The 23,652-nt window shown below is 36.3% G+C and overlaps 1 protein-coding gene and 1 non-coding gene across 8 annotated transcripts in view; one reads left to right on the forward strand and one right to left on the reverse strand.

Annotated features, from left to right (window-relative positions):
• LOC113504794 (AMP deaminase 2-like) overlaps positions 1-23,652 on the reverse strand; it is a 36,049-nt gene that overhangs the window by 6,664 nt on the left and 5,733 nt on the right. For 4 of the 7 annotated variants that reach the window (XM_026887238.1, XM_026887242.1, XM_026887244.1 and 1 more), the window contains exons 2-11: positions 10,665-10,806; positions 3,370-3,532; positions 2,966-3,146; positions 2,513-2,732; positions 2,094-2,219; positions 1,918-2,011; positions 1,716-1,820; positions 1,077-1,208; positions 680-843; positions 200-323 (exon numbers count right to left, since the gene is read on the reverse strand). In XM_026887238.1, the coding sequence (XP_026743039.1) occupies positions 200-323; positions 680-843; positions 1,077-1,208; positions 1,716-1,820; positions 1,918-2,011; positions 2,094-2,219; positions 2,513-2,732; positions 2,966-3,146; positions 3,370-3,532; positions 10,665-10,806 (1,451 nt within the window). Of the gene's footprint in view, positions 1-199; positions 324-679; positions 844-1,076; positions 1,209-1,715; positions 1,821-1,917; positions 2,012-2,093; positions 2,220-2,512; positions 2,733-2,965; positions 3,147-3,369; positions 3,533-10,664; positions 10,807-14,158; positions 14,558-19,384; positions 19,587-23,652 lie in introns of those variants that run through there. The other 3 variants (XM_026887241.1, XM_026887240.1, XM_026887239.1) reach the window with 3 other exon arrangements.
• On the forward strand, positions 18,009-18,097 carry Trnay-gua. Its single transcript is given in 2 exon segments — positions 18,009-18,045; positions 18,062-18,097. It is a non-coding gene; the product is annotated as a tRNA-Tyr (tRNA).

Raw genomic sequence — 23,652 nt, forward strand, 5'->3', positions numbered from 1 at the left:
TACTGTCTTTTTCAATGATATTTTTTTCCAGGCTTGCAATCAGTCGCGCAAATAGCATTGTCAGCAACCATGAGACTATTGAATCGGTTCTAAAGGCTTGCTTTGGTGCAAGAAAGACGGAGCAATATGCCATCCTGCTTCCACGAAGACAACAGTTGGGTTTCGTCAGTGAGTGTCATTTAAAGGTAAGGTTACTCACAGTAAGAAACTTGTGCAGTTCGTAGTTGCTGTTGGGGTCGCGCGTGACCTCGAACAGCGGCTGGAAGATGTTGCTCAGGAACTCCTGGAAGTTGTTCATGATCTTGTTCGACTTGAAGATATCGCTGTAAGGGAAACGTTACGTTAGGTTACACACTAAAATAGAATTCGGTAGCTTTGTATTGGAGGACAAAAAGGTTTAATATGGTAAAGAGGCCAGCTAAATAATAGATAACCACCATAGATGAGGCCATCTTACAATAAAAGGGGATTGAGTCTACGTTGCAAAGTAGTTAATGCTCGTTGCCTAACGTAACTAGGTTATTTATCTTCAGTGTCTGGAGTTAGAATAGTTTCTGCTTCTCTTCAGTTCTGTACATCTATTGATAAATATTTTTCGTTCCTATCCAACATATCAGCGATTTTAATATGCTAGTGTGTACATCCATTTAGGACCTATAATACCACAACATATACTCACTAGAGCCTGGGTATCTGGATGAGCCAGCGCACGTTGTCGGAGTACACGTTGTACTGGATGGCCCACTTGGCCAGCTTGGCCCACTCGCTCGGGCTCTTGCCGTAGATCGAAAGCCTCAACTCCGCGTTCTGGTATTTGCTCTCTTCAAGATCTGATGCTACTTCCTGCAGGGTAGAATTATAATTTGTTGACATAGTCGGGAATCAAGTCAGCTAAAAACACCTTTTGGTATACCTCACATGCTGGTTAAGTACAATACAGTTTTGCATGTGATGTATGATAACATGAGGTCAACTAGTACAACTCAAATATGGAGATGATATAAATGTTTTTCAATTTGAACCTTAACCTCCGTACACATAGGTGCCTGTAAGATTTTGCTCTTCCCTAAACTTACCTTGATGATCCTGGCGAAGTATTTCCCGTTCATATAGTTGTCTGTCTTGAGGAACACCTCCCTCAGTCTGCTCTCGCCGATGGGATTGTACTTGGCGTTGAACTTGTCGAAACGATGGAAGGTGTTACGGTCCTACGGGGTTCAAACAAAGGTATTTTACCAAATGTATTTTATAGTAAATGTATTTTACCAAAAAAGTGTTTGTTTATTTAAGCATGATGCATGCACATGACAAATTGTACTTGACAACTATTCACTTAACCCTAGTATGTTCTACAATATTTGCCCATATTGAACAAATACGAGTAATTGCAGGTTGAGGAAACTTTAGTCGGCTGATACGCGGAGACTTGCGGGTCGAAATTGGTATGATTCCAATGAATAGACTTATATAGACTTAATAGCTAATATAATCTAGCAGCCTAAAGATGTAGTAATAACTTCTAATGACGAAGTAATTTTTGAAAATGGCTCCATGAAACACATAGTCGCAATCGAGTCATGATAACGGGCTTTACTTTCAAAGGAGTTTAATATCCTTCATTAAATAACTTGATTGAATTTTCAAAAGGGTAAGTGGACTTTTCAGATAAATATGACCAAGGTGAAGAAGATATGGAGAAGATAAATAAGTCTCACCGCGTGCACGTCCAGCATGTCGACGGTGAGGTCGTAGGTGCTGAGGTTCATGGACTGGAACACCGCCTTCAACGTCATCGGACTGCCTTTGTGTAGGGTCACCACCTGAGGAAACAAACCATCGTCAGTTGAATAGCGCATGCCATCAGAAATGAGCTATATAGTAGTGAAGTAAAGTTTCATAAAAGGGAATTATAAGTACCTCATCAGCATGTGTTTTGAGAGTCTTCTTGATGAAGCGCAGCAGGTGCTTCTGGTTCATACACGAAGCAGCGTGAATGTGCGTGTCCACTTTCCTAATTACCATAAACACAGATTAATGTTACTTTTAAGATTAGTAACTAAGTTCAAAAAGACAAAAACCGGGTAAATGCAAACCTGATATTGTAGAAGTCCCTGTGCGGCACGGCCTTCTGCGAGGCCAGCTCGCGCAGCTCGTTCAGCAGCACGTGCAGCTGGAACTTGGACGACAGGTACGACAGCCGCCGGTAGCAGAACGACTTCCTGCAACAACCAGCATTGGTTCATTACTGTTTCTAAGCGAATCTCGTTATTTTATTATATTTTCTAGCGGTCTGGAGACTTTGGAACCCAGGAGTTTGAATAAAATCGATGCAGGGCTTTTATAATTAAGGCACAGCATGCAAGAAATTTTACAATACATTTTATTTTCCTGGAATATCTCGATCATATTTTGGATTTACTTTTAAAACTTTTCGGTAATAATATAGAACAGGATGCAGCCATTTATTGGCCTTTCACTAGTATCGTATATAACTGACTAGAGCCTAACTCACAGCGGTCCATCAGACATCATATTGCACATGATGTTCATGTCTGCGATGTACTGCTGCAGCGTGATGTACTCGTAGGGCAGGCGGGACTCAGCCCCCGCCGCGTCACGCTGGTACAGGTTGAACACGCCCTTGTCAGACCTGATCACGTAGTCCTTCGGAGCCGGGTTCGGGCACTCCCACGGGTCCTTGCCCGCCCTGAACGGGGGGTGGACTATGTGATCTGGGAATAAAGTGTATAATGAAGCAATATGGAAAATAGTGTGATGTTGTATGGCCTCGGAAATGGGTAGTAGTGCAGATAAAGATGAGGATGGAGGCCAATAACAACAGCTTGGGAACTTATGCACAAGAACATGGAACATTTTCGTAACTTTTCCAAAACCTATGTAACAAAGTGAACACTAATAACTGTATATTATCTCCATGCAGTCCTTTCCAAACATCCTGTATTACCTGCGATGTGTTTGTGCACGTGCACGCTGGGCACGTAGGCGGGCGCGTTGGCGTCAGTGCTGCGCACGAAGCGCGCCGTGATCATGGCGTAGCTCTGCTGCGAGATCTCCATGTAGCGCTTGCGCAGCTCCAGCGCCTGCACCAGGTACGAGGAGGCCTGCTGGAGATCCTCTAGCGGGACCTGAGGGCAAAGTTTCCCATTATTTTCTGTTGTTAAAAGAAGATGTAAGATTATTAGCTGCACGGATAACTGGTTGAGGTCACGACACCAAACCCACTATTTCTCGGACAATTTTTTTTTGTCAAATACCAATTATAAAGTTTCCTCAGAAACATTTATAATTAACAAACGAAGGGAAAGTCCAAGTTATTGAATAAAATGCAAATTCCAACTATTGTCTTACCCCAGAAGTATCCTCGCCGCTGATGGCGACTCTCTGGAAGTGCGGCAGCACAAAGTCCGTGTCGTCATCGTCAGCGGAGCGCAGCTTCTCGTCGAACACCGCGCCCGCGCCACCGGCCTCGCTTCCACCGAACGAACGAACTGACTGACCGCATTCTGCTGCCCTGGTAACAAAACATTATTAATGTTAGGATGCGGACCTAGCTATAGTTATTTATGTAGTATTATTTCCATCAGTCCTTTAGATTCCGATTCCCATATTTAAGGATATCAGATTTTGTTTATCTTGTGGCAATTTTCTGGAATCCATCTTAGACCGGTTTTTATAAAAAATTACTACTGAATATTTAAAATCTTTCAAACAACTACATCAAAATCGGTTTTTTCATTCAAGAGCTACGCTCTCCCGTAAACGTAAAACTTAACACGCAGTTGTTTTTGCGTCGGAGAGTACCTAAACAAAAGTTTCTGATCCTGTGGGAATACGAAGATAGAATATTACCTATGTTACTTGATGATAATGGAGATTACCATTGATATACCATTTTTATCAGAACAATCTGGTATTCGTATTTGTAATATTAGTGAGACTAATGAGACTATGTTTTTTTTCTATTCAAAATGTCTGTCCAAGCCAAACGTCAATGCGTCTAACCTATAAACTAAGTATTGTATTTTCGCGATAATTGTTCCATACGACATCATTAATCATAATAAAACCTCCAATAATTAAATACTAATCTAAATAACAGATTATTACCAAGAGGATCAAATACCAACGGACTACAACGATTACCCCCAAGCCAATATTAGTTTTACCCTCGAATGATTGATTGCGAACAATTCACAATAGCTATAACCATTACCGAATTCTTGGTCAAATACTAGCTCGCTAATTACCACTGCGGTCATTTTGGTTAATTACGTTTCTGTTAGGTATACTGGCAGACGATTAGGCTGGTCGCGAACAGTTATAATAAAGACTGAATGTGTTTGCATGGTTATTCTTTGCAAGCGCTAATAATTAATGGATTTAAGAAGTCTTAAAGACACGTTCTTAAACGTCACTCCAATCAAAATCGGTCCAGCCGTTTTTATAGTTGTGAATTGCATTACCATCGGGTTTGAAGCTACCCTGAAAATTTCAGCTTATCAGAAAGTACGTCAAAATTGAGTTGTAAAAATCAACCGAAACGACAAACAAACAAACAAGGAAAGTGAAATTTAAAAATGTGGGAAAAAGACTAGATGATTTTTTGATTAAATAGAAATGGAGTTGTTGACACCCTGAAATAAAAGAAAGGCCACTTTTCTGGCGAAAAAAAATGTAGTTTTCCTGTGAAAAACAAGGAACAGCAAGTAGGTAACGCCGCAGGGCGCAGCTAATATAAATTAAATAACATATACGTCCTTATTACTTTCGATCTCCTTCCTCAGTAGATAATTAAGTTGAGTGCCGCTGATAAGATAGTGAAGCTCAATAAAGCTTTTAAAGTACCGCGATATTGATAAACTTGTTGTTTCCGAGAATATTATTTATTAAACTTACGTGCACAAGTCTAACAGGGATATCGGTACTAGAGATAAACTTAGTTATTTAACTAATAAATCGATGAGAACTTTAATTATATGATAAGGCAGATGCTTCTGAGACTATCAAATATTTTGATTCAAATATGTAGTATTTATAAAGTAAACGAAAGTCTAGTGGTTTCTCTCGACACTGGTGCAATAAGTCAATAGCATCAGAATATTAAAGCATTGGAAGAAAAAAGATATCCTGCTTCGGAAATAACAGACAATGGCCCGGTACATTCAAAAACTCGTCTTGTCAGAGACAGAGAGCACGATGCAGAGCTGACGGTCATCCTCCAATGGTGAAGCGGCACCAGGTAAATAAGAATATAGTAATGGGCCCCAGAATCCCGTGTTCTTAAAACAAGAGCGTAACGGATAATTTGGGCAAGACTGTCAAAAAAAAGTAATTAAAAATACTTTATAATTCGATTTATATTTAAAAAAATATATATTGCATCAAAACTCTTTTCTGTCAATTTGCTGCATGCTGCATCCCTACCTAAAATATCTATATGTATATCTTTAACCTTTGCTTTCTCTAAAGCATTCCTCACATTTGCCTAACTGCTAATCAAGATTATTATCGTTTGTTTGTAATTGCCATTACATTATTCTACTAATTACATCGAAATCACAATATCTCTATCCTCTTGCTAATTAGCTATAAGCTGGTGAATTTGAGAGTTCATCACAACAACAGCTGCCAGGGGAAGCAGTGGGCGACTGAAGTAACGTGACACTCGGATATCCTACAGATAATTACACTGCTCACTGACTTGCTGGATAGATATTGATAATAGAAGTGATATGTCATAGGTAACCATTTAACTATACTGCATTCTTTGAAAAGTACGTAGATATCAGCCATAGATAGAATTCAAGGCTTTGTCAATTATTGACGAATAATTTGTAACAATTATGTAAAAAACACAACCAACTTCAAAATGACATCTATTTCACGTTAAGTGAAAAATGAATCAACAAAATTGGTTCATCCAGTCCGAAGTTCTGAGTCAGTGAACGTAAAATATAGAGACAAATTGAGATCTTCTTCCTCATTGAAGTCGGTTAAAAATTAGATTTGTGATCTGGGTGTAAATTGTTCAACCGTGAAATAGCAAGAATAAATAAGGACCCTCTAGTACAAAATTATTTTCCATTTCGTAAAAGTTCCAATCAGAACCTGTCACACCGGTGTTCAGTGTATACCAAACACACATGTTGTTAATCTATGACTTATGTACTTATTTTAGATGCAGGTCATCAAGAATCGACTTAAAATTTAATTTCATACTAAATAACTGACTTTGAAAAGATAGAATTATGTCTGCACAAAGAAATGCAACACACAAGTAAAATGTACGCAAGGTAAGACATTCCTACTCTACTATACAAAAATGAACTCATTCATGGAAGAATTCCACTTATTTTCATAAACTCATCAAAATACGTTTGAGTTTTGAGATATTTAAATTTCTTAGTATCATTTTGACGCCGGATGTTATCAAAACAACATTTGTAGCACGCAAAGGAATTGGAAACAAGTTGAAAACTCCGGATATCCCTTTTGTACCACAGTTTTCACGTTGAACACTGTAACATTTCAATTAAATAAAAGTTTTAAAAACAATTACGTATTCAATTTACCTAGAATTTCGTGTAGAAGTCCATCGCTGGCATTCAATTTTACTTCCAAACATTATAACTTAAATAAACCTTATTTGATTATGCGAATTAAGTAACCATAAATATAAAAATAAACTGTCACAATTCACAATTCGCGCCAATGACACTAAAATTTCATATAAACTGGACCGAGGCGAAGGCACGGCCGCGTTCAGCCCGCGACACGCGTTGCAATGCAATCAAATGACAAGTGAGGTGGCATCCCTCGCGGTAAGGGTTACTGTCGCTCCAAGGTTAATCCAATTACTTCCCGCTAATAATACCGAGTCTCAGCAGTGTGTCGCGTGCTCGTGTAAACTGGCCATCGCTAAAACTCTGCCGATAGGTTTAGAGGAGGCTTTTAAACATATTTATAGCATTGTGATGACGTTCGTTGCAACTTAGCTCTGAATACGAGTCACAATACTATATGTAAATGTATACGAAGCGTGCAAATGGTGTACCTTATATGTTGGGATGAATTGGATTTATAACTCCTATTGTGTATCTGTGACCTGCAGAAATTTGAAAAGGAACACTACAGATCAAAAGCACGAACAGAAGATAACCAATTTGGCTGGCAAAAGAGAATTACAATGGCGTAAACAAACTGAGTGTACTATCAAACGACATCTCACCTAAAAATCCATTACTATGTTAAGAAACAAATAAGAACTAGAGTCCAATCATATCAGCATCACGATTGTCTATCAAATCGATAACACTCTTGCTCGATATTACTCGATAATCGATTCTATCCTTTATTCTCTACTATAAGCGTGTGTAGACTGATTGCCTCGTAAAGTATAAATAAGAAGGCGAGGCGATGTTTACGATGCGCATATGTGGATGTCCATTGTGAATGACACGAGTGACGTGCTCGCTCCTTATTGTAATCGAGATTAACAGTTTGGGATTGTAATAAAATATTCCTCGGAATAAACGGCTGACAGAAATACAAGGCGTGGTTGAATTTGGAGTTACAAGCTCGCCTCAAAGTAGCTCCCATACAGGTCTCACGGATAAGAATAGTAAATGTATCATCAACTTATTGACAGTAAGCTTTTGTAATTAAAACTAGCCAATCTCATAGTGCTGTTGCACATCCCTTTAAGGATAGAGCAAGTTATCAAGAAGTTATGGTTTTACCGCTGATCACTCTTTTTTCTCTAAACATTAATGTCTCGAGTTTTTGCTCAATTATTCGCATGCCATGCAATAATCATCTCAAACGTCAGCGCTCACAAGGAAAGAGAGAAGAACCTTATCCTAAACTTGGTGAAAAAGGTTTCATTGAGACATTTAGTAACTGTAAAGTAAATGAGTTCGTTTAAAATATCATTTATGTAAAGAATTTAGGCTTCATAGATTTTGACACGCAAAAATATGCTAAACAAAAAATATTTGCTGCCAACTACACGTGTCACAGTCTCATGCGTAACCCTGGCTGCAGTTCAAGGCCACACAAATCGAATTACCCCACACATGCCATCAGCCATGTAACTGGATTTAACAATTTTCGAAAGGTCGAAACGATTTTATGTAACAGTTTTTATCTACATCCTACAACACAGATTAGTACAAAAACTTATATATTGACATTTTAGCCAGAGTACGTAGGCCATCTTAGAGTCTTATTAAACTTATGTACACATGTATTATGACATTGTTTTTTTTTAAATCCTGTAGGACTGAAGGACTACCATGACACCTGCAAGCGCACTACATTGCTCTTAGTTTTGTCTCTCTTTAACAATAGCATACTCCTCTTGATATTATTCATTGAAATTTAAATTAAACCCGAATTACTATAGTTAATTATATTTCGTACAATCACAAACCAGTCAGCAACAGTGGCGTGTAATTTATCGATACTTCCAAAACACTCGATTTTCGATAAAACAATTTCGCACTGGAACTGACGTGTCATTTAAAAGCATTGTGTTTATGAAAATAACATTTTATATTTGTTAAAACGAAAATGGGCTTTTGACTTGCGCTATTTTCTCTTTACAGCCAGGCTTTAAAACACGCGGTAAAGGGTGGGCGAGGGGTATTTGTCCAGGGAATGTCGACGTTTCAAAACTGCTATAAAGTAATTTATTGTCAATGAATAATCTTTAGTTGATCATGCGTTTAAAATTGTCAAATAGTTCATCAACAGATTTACTACACATAACACAATATGAACTTGAAATTATACATGACGTGCAATACAATGAAACATAAAAACTAGTTCTTGGTGAGACAGATGCGTCATGCTGCGACATCCTATAGGGACTACTTGCAATCTGGTTTAATTGTTCAAAAACCTGTTTGGAAGTCACATTTACTTATGTATGTCTATACTGGGGGGGTCTAACACCTACTCTTTTAGCAGTAGGTACAAAAAGCAGCTGTGTTCGGTCGAAGAAAGGCGACAATTTTAAAATACAAATAGAAGTTTATAAACTAATGCGGAGTATTCTTGGACTCGTCTTTGAGATAAATATCAATGTATCGCAACTTAACACCTACAGCCACATGTAACGAACGATGAAAACTTACAATATCGATTTCGAATTTGTTATAATGTAAGTACCTATTGTAACATTTTACCTGTACAATAGTTATATGTTGGGTTCTCGGTATAAATAGCCTCGGTATGAAGTGATTGAATGCGGCTAAATATAGATTGGGCCTACAATAGAATTGCCCGGATATTGTTATAAGCAGATCGTGTCAAAACGATTAGTTACAGCTATAACTATCGAGAGATTTCTTCAGGTTGCTTCATTATACAAAACAATCTGTACTTACTTAAAACAAGGTGAACATATTGGGAAATACTAGGTTATCCAATTTATTTATACGGCCTTAAGAAAGTGTAAGTTATTTTTGTCTTCAAAATAACGGTCAAATGTTAGATAAACAGCTGTGAAATTATTAAACAATTTTTGCTTTGTTGTGAATAGGTTAACCATTCTAAGCTGTTTGGGAGCTGGCAGTGTCTTTTCAGCAGCAAGTCTATTTGAAGTTTCCTCTAGCCTTTTTCCCACAGCACTAATCTTTCGGTCCTATACTATTCTCTTTTGCTTGTAGAATGTTTTGAAAATTTAATATCGTGCACTAATGATCAAGATCTTCAAGAAGTTTCTTACTAAGAATAACAGAACTAATTTAATCCTCTCTATAAGAAACAAGAGCCTGTCATTTGACACTAATGACTAAGCTCTTCGAAGCTCTTACATAAACAGATTTTTCCCTGCGCCGCGCGCCACCACTTCAACAACGGTCCGTTAACTTTATAGTCAGACTTTGTGGAAGCAAGACAGCACTACACGACGTAGAAACGCGTCTCTCTTTGACAGTAGTAACAGTACTGATTATAGAGAAAGGGGTAGATGATCTGTTTTCCTCTAATTGTAGGTACTACGGGTATGATACTGCTGTGAGACAAATTTACAGAGATTTTGCCAATATTGCACACACATGTTTAAAGACTATTTCTAAAACGTGACAAAAAAACGTATAAAATCCTGATAACATTGACAGTCTTGGAAAAAACCTGCCAAAAAACGAAGGGTCAAGAGCAGATAACATATTTTTATTACTCCGTATTTGTAATACTTTACAAAAATAGTGAAACCTATAAAACAACAAGATAAAATTAATCAAAAAGTTTCGAAGTCTTTCAGTCGCTAATAAAAATCCGATTTCCTAGTAGTCTGATGATGGGAGGTTCGAGTTGGTAAATAGGAGATATACTACATGCGATTCGAAAAGTTGTAACTTGATTTTCATTTGTTCTTAACATCACATTTCAATAGATAATCTTTTCATCAATCCTAAGGACATTTAGCCTGGTGTGATTTTTCGTAGCTCAGTATGTTTTAATTGAACAGTGTGCCTACTTCAATTCCATCCTTGTTGAAAAGCCAAAAAAAAAGCCTTTTGCTCCTCTTTTTCTCCAAAAAACGTATACAATGTATAATGTTTCAATTGCCTAAATAGATCTTCATTACCGGTTCCAAAATGGCGTCTTGACATATCTGCGGGATTGCTATGACTTACTTGACATTAAGTTGTCTCTGGATGAGCAGCTTCTTTTCTATCTGCTCGATGGGGAACTGCGGCACCTCGTAGGGCGCCGACAGCTCGTTGGGCAGCTCGCGCGGAGCCTCGGCTCCCACGGCGCTCGTGGGGCTCTCGCTGCCTGCAACAACGTACACAGTTGTAAATAGAGAATGCTATATATTATCCTAGCTATAGAAAAGGTGAGAACTGTAGCTTTATATAGCTTCATCCGTGGCGACTTCTTAACTTAACTGCTTCTAAACGAAGTAAGTCCGTTTGCAGTTCGACTGCACGAGATTGCAGGTTCGAAACCGTTACGAAAATGTTACGGAACTGGATGACTTTCAAAGATAGTGTGGCTTAAAGTTTTAGGATGCTCTTGGTGCACGTGACGAAAAATATCGTAAGAAAACCTGGATTTGAAATGTTGGAGTCTTTAATCTCTATTAGGTCTAATTCAAAGTTATATTTAGATTCATGTAAATATGGGGCAAGTTGTATTGCGAGCGACCTCGAAGATCACATTACACTCATAAGATGTAGATAGGGATTAAAATCCCCTAAATCATCATATTCCTATCCATTCACATCCTATTTTGTAGAAAGACTTAAAATTATTATAAACCAGATAAAGTGCTTAAAATCGCTTTTTTTTACAAATCAGGTCATGCTAGCACAAGCTTCATATAATTACAGTACTAAAAAACTACTTATGTCGTAACATTTTTACTAGCTCATGGCTATTGGCTCTACATACTCAGACTGCATTTTATGTTTTGTGTTAATTTCACTAGGTATTTGACAATCTTTTCTGATTTTATTACCGTTATCAAGTAAACAACGAAATCGTATTAACAAAACGATAAAATTATTACGTTATTATAAAAATGATGAAACTTTATCACGTTTCACAGTAGCCGCAGATTGACGTCGATTTTACATTATTTTTAAATAAATTAGGCATATTGATTTGGTTATTATTACTTAGACCCGTGTCTCATAATTTTTAACTATCTTTGGTCTCCTTTTTCACTTTTATAAGTTTTAATAACGTCCCGTTCGCTAATCCTTTGAATTAAGAAACTTTTAACAATTTCACAAGTTTTTCCCCGAATTCTCCTTCAATTTTTAATCGCAGATTTTTTTTAACCCGTTGCTACAAGAAAAGCTATATTCTTGAAAAAAAATAGCTGCCTATTAACCTACGGTGTCAGCTAACTTCAGGCCAAATTATATCAAAATCGTTTAAGCCGTTTAAGTCTATGGGAGGAACAACCATTCTTACATTCCCAAAAACCGACGCGTTCTAATCATCTCGCCTGCTAATTTAAGCAATATTTACGTCTGACTTTTGAAAACCAATTACCTATTAACTTGGTTGCGGATTTATTTTTCTCGGAATACATTTACGTTTCGAGTTCAGTTGGTTCAGTCAAAGGCGGGGTCATGAACTTTATCTCGATCGATTAGCTGGTGCTAATTGAGTACTACTCAAGAAACGTCGGATCTATTGACTTGAATATTACTTGCAAATATTATGGCTTGCCATGTAAACGCAAACTGATATTATGTACTGTTTGTTTCATCTTCTTTGCTTATTACCAACTAGCTGTTGCCCGCGACTCCGTCTGCGTGGACTTCAGTTTACAGCGTTCGGTGGTCCCCGTTTCCATGGAAATACATCTCCTTAGTGCTATAGCTTTTAAGTACACCTTTTCAATTTTCCCTCGGGAACCATTTCAAAAATCGGGATAAAAGGTAGCTTATGTTCTTTTCCATGTCAATGGCTATATGCATGCCAAATTTCATCCAAATCCGTTCAGCCGTTTTTGCGTGATTGAGTAACAAACATCCACACTTTCACATTTATAATATTAGTAAGGATAGGTTATTTTAAGGTAAATATAGTTAACCAATATGGGTTTTTGTGAACCTTTGTTAGCACGTTATGAACGTGCTCACTGTCCACAGAAGCTCTACAAGAATGCGGTCTCGAAATTTGTTCGAGTAATTTTGCTGCGAGAATTTTCTGAATTTCACATGTAGCATGTTTTCCGAGACAGGTAAAATGTGTCTCGACTTTTCAAATAAGTAAGTAGATTAAATGAAAATCTCTGAATAGATATAGAATGAGAATGAAAGTCGTTTTTTTTTTTAAATAAGATGTTACTAAACTGATGCTGACGAGTGACGGGATATGGAATCTAAGACTTGTCATTTTGGGTGGAGTTTAATTATTATTTATACAGCTAAATACATAACAGTCAGTTACATTGATAACCAATAACAAGTCCTCACTAAAAACAAAAGACGCTATCATTTATTTAATCGAACATCTACCTCGTAATACACATAGTCGTAACTCTCGTAGTAACCCCCCTTTCTAGTACACACAGACATGAATGTACTACAACCATACTATAATAATATCCACAATAGTTCTGCTCTCCTTACAGAACGAAATTAAAAATTGTACGCACTGCGTAACCCCGTATATTATTCCTTTTCCCGACTCGCGGAGCTCAGCCAATCGCTGTAATATTGACGTTGCTTCTTACTAAGTGTGATATGGAAGGAACATTGATACCCTTGCCAATGTTCCTTCTTCCTCGAGAACGAGTACTCTATGATAAGGCAATAGTAGAAAAAAGGGCATTCAGTTCAAGTGATTATTAGATAATTTAGAACTAACTTTACAGCTTACTTGTTATCTAAGTAAACTATGGAACTGATTAATTATAAGAGTTTTAATAATATTGTCTAGTCTTTGAGGGAGATTGATAGAGAAATTATAGTATTGCATCTCTTTTCATTTACGGTATGACTTTATAGGAGACCCAGTCATCTTTAAGTCGTTCGCGGGGGCACAATATTTTCTTCCATGGCAATCTGTGAGACTTCTCATTCTGCGGCTGATGTGTAAATTAACAATTAAACGTCATGTAACAATTAGTAACAATCTGTTTAGAGAAGAATACGAAAAACTAAGGTATTATAAACACACATATTTTTACTTATTTTTACTATGAAAAGGCCCTGTTGGACAAAGCACACTCAACTGCTTTGACCACATAACAAACGACAGACTAGTAATAAATAAAATGAAAACCCATCACAGATACCAGGAACACCGGATATAGGAACACGGTATTAACGTAAGCAAGTCTTTGATTCCAGGAAAATTAACCACAAAGGCAGCTGCAGAGCTTTTCCAATGCCATAAAATGAAATAAAAACTCACGTTAAACCTGTAATTTTATTTCCCAGTAGCCAAGTAAAACTATTGATTTTATATTCATTCGCTTTTGTTTATCCGATGTACCTACTGCAGGTCATTCAACCTTGTGTGAATTATGACATTCATGACTTTATTTGATTTGTAAATTAATTATTCCGGTCTTGGAAAGCATGAAATCAATTTTTTTTACAAGTTCATTCCTTTAAAAAACCAGTTTTCTTTTATTAAATTAACAAAAATGAATGTTATTTACGTTGCCTCTCCGTAGTCTCGCTGTTGGGGGTCTCCTGCGACCCCGAGGGCCTGCTCACGTGCCACAGGTCCTTATCAAAGCTGTACATCTCGAAGGCACTGTTATCACTTCACTAGTACCACAAAGCCACACTCATTGTCCGCTGGCTCCTGTTATCACAGAGGTTATCAACAGCTGACACACGTCCGTCGCTCTCGACGCACTTTACTCAAATGAAGTTAAGTTCTCCAAAGTAACAAGCTAGTGACCGGAACTGCTTGTCGGTTTGTTTAAATACAGTTCGCACCGTGGTTATTTAGGATGAGTCATTAATAAGCTGAGTTATGAAAGATTTTTCTGAGCTATTAACATTTGTTACGCAATTTGTTCTAAAGAGTTTAATATCCTGCCTATTAGTACCTATAAGTAGATATATTGCATCAAATTGATATACAAAATATTAAAATAATTTGGCAATCGCCGATTTGACGTTAATATCTTGGCTTTAATGTCCATTGACCATGATTTTGAATATCCTAGGACAATAATATAGTTTTGATATTAAGAAAGTCGTAAAAACCCCTCTTAAAATTCTTGATACAAATTGTATGTATTGTGCAATTTAATCGTAAATTTCAAGAATTTAAAACATTGCGCATATTACGTCACTGTGAAGCAAAGCCGGCTAGCAACAACATTTGAATGTTCGACCCAAATGCTCGCCTGTAGCGAGTAGCGAGTGCCGATGCCCGCAATGGCGACGAGCGAACAGCTGACTGTGACGTCACCCAGCCCCTGTTGATCCACTCACGTATTGACCTTCTAAACACTTACACAGTGCAGTATTTTTACTTCATTTCTAAGCAAAAAATGCTAAAAAAGTAAACATTTTTCGATTCTTCGTGAAATGTTGTAATGACTGTGTGATTTTTGTGCGTCTTTAGGTGTTCCTAATTTATTATATTGTTTTAAATTGCTTATTTAGCTTTAAATAATACTCATTATATTTTTGCTCCAATTAGTATAGACAAGTCTAGGAAAAAGGGAATTTGTATCAAAAATCTGAACTAATTTGACTTTTGGCACATGTGGTGCTGGTAAGTACTGCCGTATGGTCACCTTATTATATACCTATCCGTTTATTTGTGACTTGCGTCATTCGTCTGGGTCATGTTTAGATTCTCGGTTTCAGCACAGTGATTAACCGAAGTCAACCTAATTCATGTCCAATTTCCCTTACTATTACGTGGACAGAAACTTTTTGTTTGTTTACTAAAAGTTTCAATGATCTTGCACCATAACCTTGAAAAACTTTACTTTGGCATGCAATCGAAACTTCCTCAATAGACTAAATTTAGGGATATAAACAAATCTCGTCACGCAATCTTAGGAAATGCCGGTCCTTCCTGTTCAATAAACTTAAAGACAAAGGGTTAGACAACTGTGTCTCCTGTCTGAGAGACAGGTCCTAGTCTCCAATCCATTACGCGTCCACTATATCGGCACGTCGATCGCCTCGGGGCAGTCGGATTTAAAAGCTACAGAAGCTTAATTATTGATCCGTAAATGGACGCAGCGCTACACTTTAAACTCCGCCGTCTCAGTAATAAATAAACTGCAGACGTAATTATTTTAATGGCTTCCAACTTCTCGTATTCCGATTTACATTACGACGTTAATGTTTATCAGATGTCTGACAATATGACCATTTCGTGCCCTAAATAATGTACAAGTCCCAAAATGTCTTATAATTTTTCGTAGTTGTGAACTTAAGTGTAATAAACATGAAATATTGAAGCACAGTCTATTAGCTATTAGGGGCCAAGCTTAGTCATAATATTACAGTTAGTACATTACAATGGCCGGATTCTTTCTCATGTTCTTTTTTACCGAGTGTCGCGTCATGGCTTAGGGCGAGGCGTCCTACAAAACCACTTATGGCTAATTTATGAGTCTACGTCTGTACGACATGAGCAAATCATGGCTGATGGCGGAGGAATTTTTCCATTATTAAGTAATTAGGCTAAGAGAAACATCGTTATCATATACCTAAATGTTTCCCGTTAAAGTTAGTCATGGTCAGAGATCGTACATATTTTTTTTTTAATAATAAGATCCTTATTTGATTAGTACTTTTTATACTATTCGATGAAAATGCTGCTATATATGACTACTATTGATAATTTCGACAAACTAGTTAGTTATTTTACTAATTTTGTACTTTGATTAGCACTTAAACCGTTCTGGTTGATTTGTAAATGGACGATAATTGAGAAGAAGCAAAAAGTTAAAACAACTCACTTGAAAGAGGCTATTATTTTAGTTTTCAATTGTAATAGGTAGTTTATTGTGTTCAATATTCAACAGTTATTAGGTACCTACAGTTTATTACGTTTCCCTAAAAAATAATTTATGAATAAATAATATACATTAACCAAAAATCCGTCGTTGCGTAAAAAAATTGAATCATTTTAAATATAATCAATGCAAAACATTACATTGTAGCATAATTTAATTTAATTATGCGGAAAATAATTACGTTTATTTGTAAACAATCAAGCAATTGTATTGTGGGAAATAACGTAACATTTAGCGGCAAAAGATAATAAATCATTAAAATGAATGTAGAATTTAACTAATTTTTCACGAAAATTCTATAAACAATTATTTTATATGACCCAAATATTTCATAATATTCAATATGGGAAATAATAATATATGCTTCTAGGTTAGCATTTTTAGTAATTAAGTATGTAAACTAATTTTAATTAATAAACTATTACTTTCACTGCAGCTTCACTTTGCGTGTTGTTATTCCTAATTAGAACACGTCAAATGTTTGCGCTAACCCAAAACGTTGTGCAACTTATTTAACTTCACCAATTAACTTTGTAACCTCAATCCGACATTTATATGCACTAAAACAAAAACTATTTATCAACGATTGCTCCACGTTATGTCAGTTTAGTAACTTAGTTCCATTAGCCTATGTAATGTGCTTAAAAAGAAATTAAGATACGAGTGGAGCCAAGTTTACTGGATAAGAAATGCAAAGTTATTTACACAAGATTCTCGTTACTCATGTAGCACTAACAACAAAGAGTAGTTGGGCCTAGAAACATCTGCAAACTGCGTTGCGAATTTCGTTTAGTTGGTACCAAATAATAAAACATACGCAGTAACCAGAACGCGGCACTAAACGCAACTTGCGGAAATAAACAAACGTGGCCGTCGGGATTTATCACAATGTCATTACTTAAAAAGAAAAAAAAATGTGCTGTCAACATTTCAATATGGAACGCCACGCGCCACGACATAAGTGAGAGCGGTCACAGCGCCAGTGTCTCTCCGGTGACGGGCGGCGACGCTGCCGGCGGACGCGGACTGGCTGACGGAGTAGACGGACTCGCGGACCCCGACGCCGCACTCGGCCGCGGCGCCCCACACACGCGACTCGCGACCCAACATTGTAAACAATAGATACGATTTAAGGTGACATTATTACGTCCACATAATCGCAGAGTTCAACTATTAATATATTCGCAATACCAATAACATGTTGCCACATACAGCGATAGTACAGAGAAAACAAACATTATTCCAATTGGAAAAATATAATAATGTGATAAGAAAAACAAGAATACCTAAAATATGTTGAAATAAAAACAAATTTAATCGTCTAAAATATTAAATTACTAAGGTCGACAAGCCATGATAACTTATTTTAAAATGTCTTGAGAAATTCACAATTCTGCCTAATTAACATTTTAAATGAATTCAGTATCAACTTTCTAAACAACATCGTCACCCTACAAACTGTTTATTTCCATATACTGAGAACCCATATGATAATTTCGCCATCTACAACAAGCCTTCGATAGCTCAGTTGGTAGAGCGGTGGACTGTAGAGGTAAACACGTTGATATCCATAGGTCGCTGGTTCAAATCCGGCTCGAAGGAATTCTTTTTGCCTTTTTTTCCATTACGAAACGCAACAATTTTTTCAAACAATATATTAAACGGTAATTAATGAAAAAATAATTCCAAAAATTGTAAACTGTAAAATATGTATGTATAGCGATGGTACAACTCTAATGTTTATTCTCCCATAAACATTTTATCCATGTTTTTGAATATCTAGCGATCCGCCCCGGCTTCTAACGAGAGCAATGCTGATACGCGAAAGATTTAGTTTGTAGACAATGTGCAGAGCCAGAGCTACCGCGCACACACAATAATTATTTGCTGCGGAGTTATGTTCAAAACTGTGTAAATCTCCTGAGATATAGATACCAATTATATTAAGTAAACGACAACTACATAATGTTTAAAATTGAATACGTGTGAAGGTTAACGTATTTATTTCGATAACATAAATAACATTTCAAATGGTTATAGTACAATATAATGAATGAAAGCGTAAAAAATCTTTCAATAGATTAATATTCTTAGAGGTTTGATGATCCGCATTTTTTACTATGCCATGCATGTATTATACGTTAAAATCTTAAACCAATCTATCAATCAAAGTATCACATCAGAATCTGTTGCGTAGTTTTAAAGTTTAATATAATAGTTGTGATATGAACATTGAGGAAACCTGACATCTATTCTCATGAAATTAACTGTCTAAAGAAACTTTTATAAAACATATTTCTCTGACCACTATTTACATTAGCACCAGAGCCCATAAAAAATGCAGCATCATTCCCCGAAATTTATCTCCGCGAATTCTTTTGGACAGAAAATGTTTTTAGGTCATCGTTTAATATGCTGGCAACATTAATAACGGCTTTTCAGGTTATAAGAGCTTTTATTTTAAGAACAAAGGTTTCTTTTCTTATTTTAAATGAGTTTCTTTAGTTTTTGTTTACGCCATAAACGTTTACTTCTTTGATATTTTAAGGTTTTCTCGGAACACAATATGGAAGACCTTTCTATACTTCCAAATAAAGTTTTAACGTTGTAAGAAAAAATCTTTGGTAGAAAATATACTTAGTTTTATTTTAATATGCTCCTTACGATTGACCTCACTACCTATATTATTGTCATCATAATTTTATTCACTGCACGTCAAAGTTATGCATTCTACTAAACAGACATGTCACTCTTTGTGTGGCCACCCGTGTGGTCAAGGCTTCGGCTTATTAACGCTTCGCTTGGTAACATAAGAATGTGACCAGTATCAAAAATAGAAAAAACTATAACCGCCAGTGTGAAAGTAATATAAATAATTTGCGCCCTTACCGCCATCATCGAAGAACGAGTCAGTGATGATTCTCGGAGATCTCGATCCATCTTGAACACCTCTTATAGACATTTCACTTAGTTCTTATTAAACATAGCACTATATTTCACACTTCACAGTAACACCTGCGTTCAAAGTTCAGATATAAAATGTATTTAAGTGGCAACACTCAATAATTCAAATCGGGGACATCTATAAATAGGTTGCAGCTGCTCCAAACATGAATAATTCAAATTAAGAATCAAAACAAGGTTTTATATTTAGAACAGATTCGAATAGACATTTTCAAAAATAGATCCGTGAAGATTTTGCAAACGTTTTTATTGACTTTTGGTAAATAATTATTAGGTGTTGTGTGTTATGATCCACTTGTAGGTATGTGATTTATCAAGATTATCAACATTGCAACTGAGCTATACGTATAAATATTCTGCTGTATATGCATACACAATCTCTAAGTAGTATTATATTAGTTCGTCTGTTTGTTTATCAAATGGAAAGTTCCTAACTGCGACATCGAACAGTGGAAGTTTTCTAGGTTTGCCTTCCCGTTAAGTACTAAGTGTTTCATTACTCAGCTGATTAAGTAGTTGTCAATATATTGGTCTAATATATTGACTTCAATGGGATTTTATTAAAGTAGGACCTGGTACCTGCTGTAGCAGAATTTGAATGGCCATTCAAAAGGTTTTGGCAGACCGCAGTCTAGCTGATTAGAAAAGTAATCCTCGTAACAATATTAGTAATGTCTTAACGTAGGTAAAAGATGAAAAGGATATTGTAATTGTAGTGAATTATAATAGAGCACAGCAATAGAGCATACACTTTTAAATATTAAAACTTAAATAAAAAACAAAACTTGGTTTTATGACTTAAAACTACTTAAAACATATTATAATCATTACTGAATAAATGTGTCATAATTTAATAATTTTTTTATTGTGACTTGAGCAAAACCGCAGAATAGAACAAGCAAGACTATAGAGTCATAAATCTTTGAGAAATATCGCCAACAGTGATTGATGATATGACCGCGGATTGTCGATATCTCTCACTATCTATAAACCCCTCAATCATTTGTATAATCCATAATATTCGATTTGCAATATAATACAGTCGTTAGGTGTAGACCGATAGCCGATAGGACACCACGACAATAACACTGAGCACGACGCGCGACGTATCGCGAGTTCATCCCCGCCATTAACGCTTGTCTCATCTACGAATTGTCCTGAGTCTGGGTGTCTTTATGCATGTAACTTGAATGAATGATTTTATTTCTTCTTATAGTGAGAACCGTTTGAAAAAAAATTGTAATTGATTTACAGTAACAAAGTATTACGTAGTAATACTTTTTTTTCAAACGTAATACTGACAATAAATCCGTCGCTTAATTACAAAATCATAAGCATGACAGGTCCGATGCTTGCAAATAAACCACAAAATGAGATGAATTTGTTGCAAAAGAATGAGAAGAAAGGTAATAGTAAATACTGCGAGTAATAAAGATGGAAGCAAAATACGCATTGCGCCGACCCCGAACAACGGGAGAGTGACCGACGCGCGGCGCGTCTTGAAGTAAACCAAGTATAATAGCACGAAATAAGAGTGTTCCCAAAGAGCATGTGTTCCCAAGATATAGCGTGTATTGCGATTATAATTCATATTCGTAAGAAGTAATTAATAAAGATGATGAGTCTTCGCGTCGTTAGCGGGATTACCGGGCGTCGAATCAATCTAGTGCTCAGCCTCATTTAGCACAGTGTTGCCAGATGCCAGACAAACGGTATTGAATACAAGATCACTGTAAATCAATTACAATCAGAAATCTTACGCATTATTAAGTGCGTGAAGAGCATTAGTATTGCACTGCGCATGTTCCAATTTCTTATACCTCTCAATATAATGTATGTTCTTTTCGATGCAACCTGTTAGTAGATCAGAACTAAATTAATTGTACGTATCTAGGTTCCCTAACATCTTGAAAAATTTTACGAGTCGATTTTTTTGTAAGTCATTTAAGATTAAAATATAAAAATCAAAATCAAAAGTTTCACGCACTGTTCAAACGTTACATTACTGACTTTAGTTGCATATCAATGAATCACCTCAGCCTACCGCTGTTCTTTGCTGGACATAGGTATCCCCCATGTTGTGCAAGATAAGAATTCCCCATTAAAAAATATACAAATAAAACTTAACTAGTGGTGTTATTATTATGTATTGCTAACCCAATAACGTTCACTCTGAACTTAATTTTAAGTGAAAACCCTTTATAATTTATACATATCTATGGTAACGTATGGCGCAGCTCGGAAAAGTCGATATCGCGGCAATGGCTTAGTTTAAAACTTCGTTTTCGTCACAATAGCCACACCAATCAATATTCGATTCTTGTTAAACATTAAGTGGTTCTAACAGATTATAAACGGCTTCGACCGCTAAAAACTCAAATACAAATCCCATTCAAGTATAGTCAAGTATTCCTAAAGGCGAGACTTCACGTCGAATTATCGGTAATTTCCTTTTGTGTAATTCGAAACGTCTTTTCATAGGCACTGAAGTGTTTTGAATTCTTCTGTTTCCATACAAATGCAAAGGTATTTAGAACTGGAGCCAATATTTGGTATGATGTTAAAGCTTAGACTTAATGTTTAAGCTATTCTTATTCACCTCTGACTGACGAGGAAGAGAAATATGAAGAAAACAGGAATCGAATCAGTGTTTACCACGTTTGCTCCCCTATGGGTATAGGGGAGCTATTGAAACAAGCTAATTTTATAGATAGGGTAAGAGTCCCTTTGATAGACCCTGGACCCTTGCCGCTTGGTATTATTGATACGATAATTAATACCGACTTATTAACACGATGCAATATTAAAAAACTTCTACCCAAATTATTTACAAATCTGCTTCTCAACTATTCTGGAATCCATGTTAATTCAAACTGCCACGTTTAAAATTCCTTCGATTCGAAATCTGGTTTGATTCCTAACGAGGGTCAGTTCATTTGAGCGGAATCTGAAATCAGGTTTGAGTTGGGACCTTCGTTAAATCAATATTTGCCAACGAGAATAATTCTGTTGGAAAATGTTACCTGTAAATCGGGTTATTGGGCAACTAAATTGTGTTATAATTACCATCCTCATTCCGTATGCTTTTTTTAAAGGAGATTTTTGGGAGGAAAGTGATACTTAAGGTACTTTTTGCCCTGATTTGATCTCTTATAGTCTGACTACGAGTAAAACATCATGAGTCGCCGACCCACTGACACTGAGGTTGTACAACGCAGAATTCATATCGTCACTGCTCTTTTACGTATTAAATTCCCCATAAATCACAATGAAAGAACTTGTGGACGCCACAAGATCATATTAAAAAATATGTTTAGAATATACTCAGTGGCAACAAATAAATAGGAAGTTGGCGCCTTAGATTTATGAACACGCAACATATAACAGGTACAGTTTCTTCGGCACAACAAACTCGGCGCTATTTTCGGCGGGAGAGTTGCCAAACGCCCACCGATACAGCATACATCTAAAGTCAAAGACCTATCAAATGTAATTTATTCAACACTCTGATTTGAGTGAAAACAGATCTCTTTGGGATTTAAATAAATCACTCAAGTTCCGCTGGGGCTGTGATTATTACCTACTTGCAAGGAGTTTCGATGCATTCTCCTCTGTTACTCAGGAATATAAACAAATCTGGCTGAAACCACCTGTGCCTGTCCAATATAACATCATAGACCAACAAAGAACACTGAACTATTAGTTTTAAAAGAAATAATAAACCTTGAATAGAACAATTCTTATTAGTGGAATAAGTACTTCAACTTCAATTAGATAAAACAAACGAAGCAACAATTATTGTATGCAATTATAGTCGACAAGTTTTACGATGACGTTTATAGCTAGACAGTAATTAATAAGTACCTACCTCGGTGACACTATAATTGGAAAATGTTCGTACCTAATTCGTAGTCGCTTATATAGTTACCAAGAAAAACAAGAATACCCTTGAATGTATTTATTTCTGCATATCAATGACTCGACTAAAAGTAACAAATAAATACTTTTATTACTCATTCTCTTTTACTCGAAAGTTATTTTCGCTTTTCTCAAAGTGGCCAGTCATTGTCAGCGGAAACTTGTACCAGCGCGAATATTTTGATTCATAACAGGTCGGTTTAATGCAGTTTTATCAACAGATAGGGGGAACAACAAATATTATAGCAGCAGATATTATGGTGTATAAACTAATA

Source organism: Trichoplusia ni, chromosome 23 (assembly GCF_003590095.1).
Source record: "Trichoplusia ni isolate ovarian cell line Hi5 chromosome 23, tn1, whole genome shotgun sequence".
In the NCBI taxonomy this organism is placed as follows: Eukaryota; Metazoa; Arthropoda; class Insecta; order Lepidoptera; family Noctuidae; genus Trichoplusia; species Trichoplusia ni.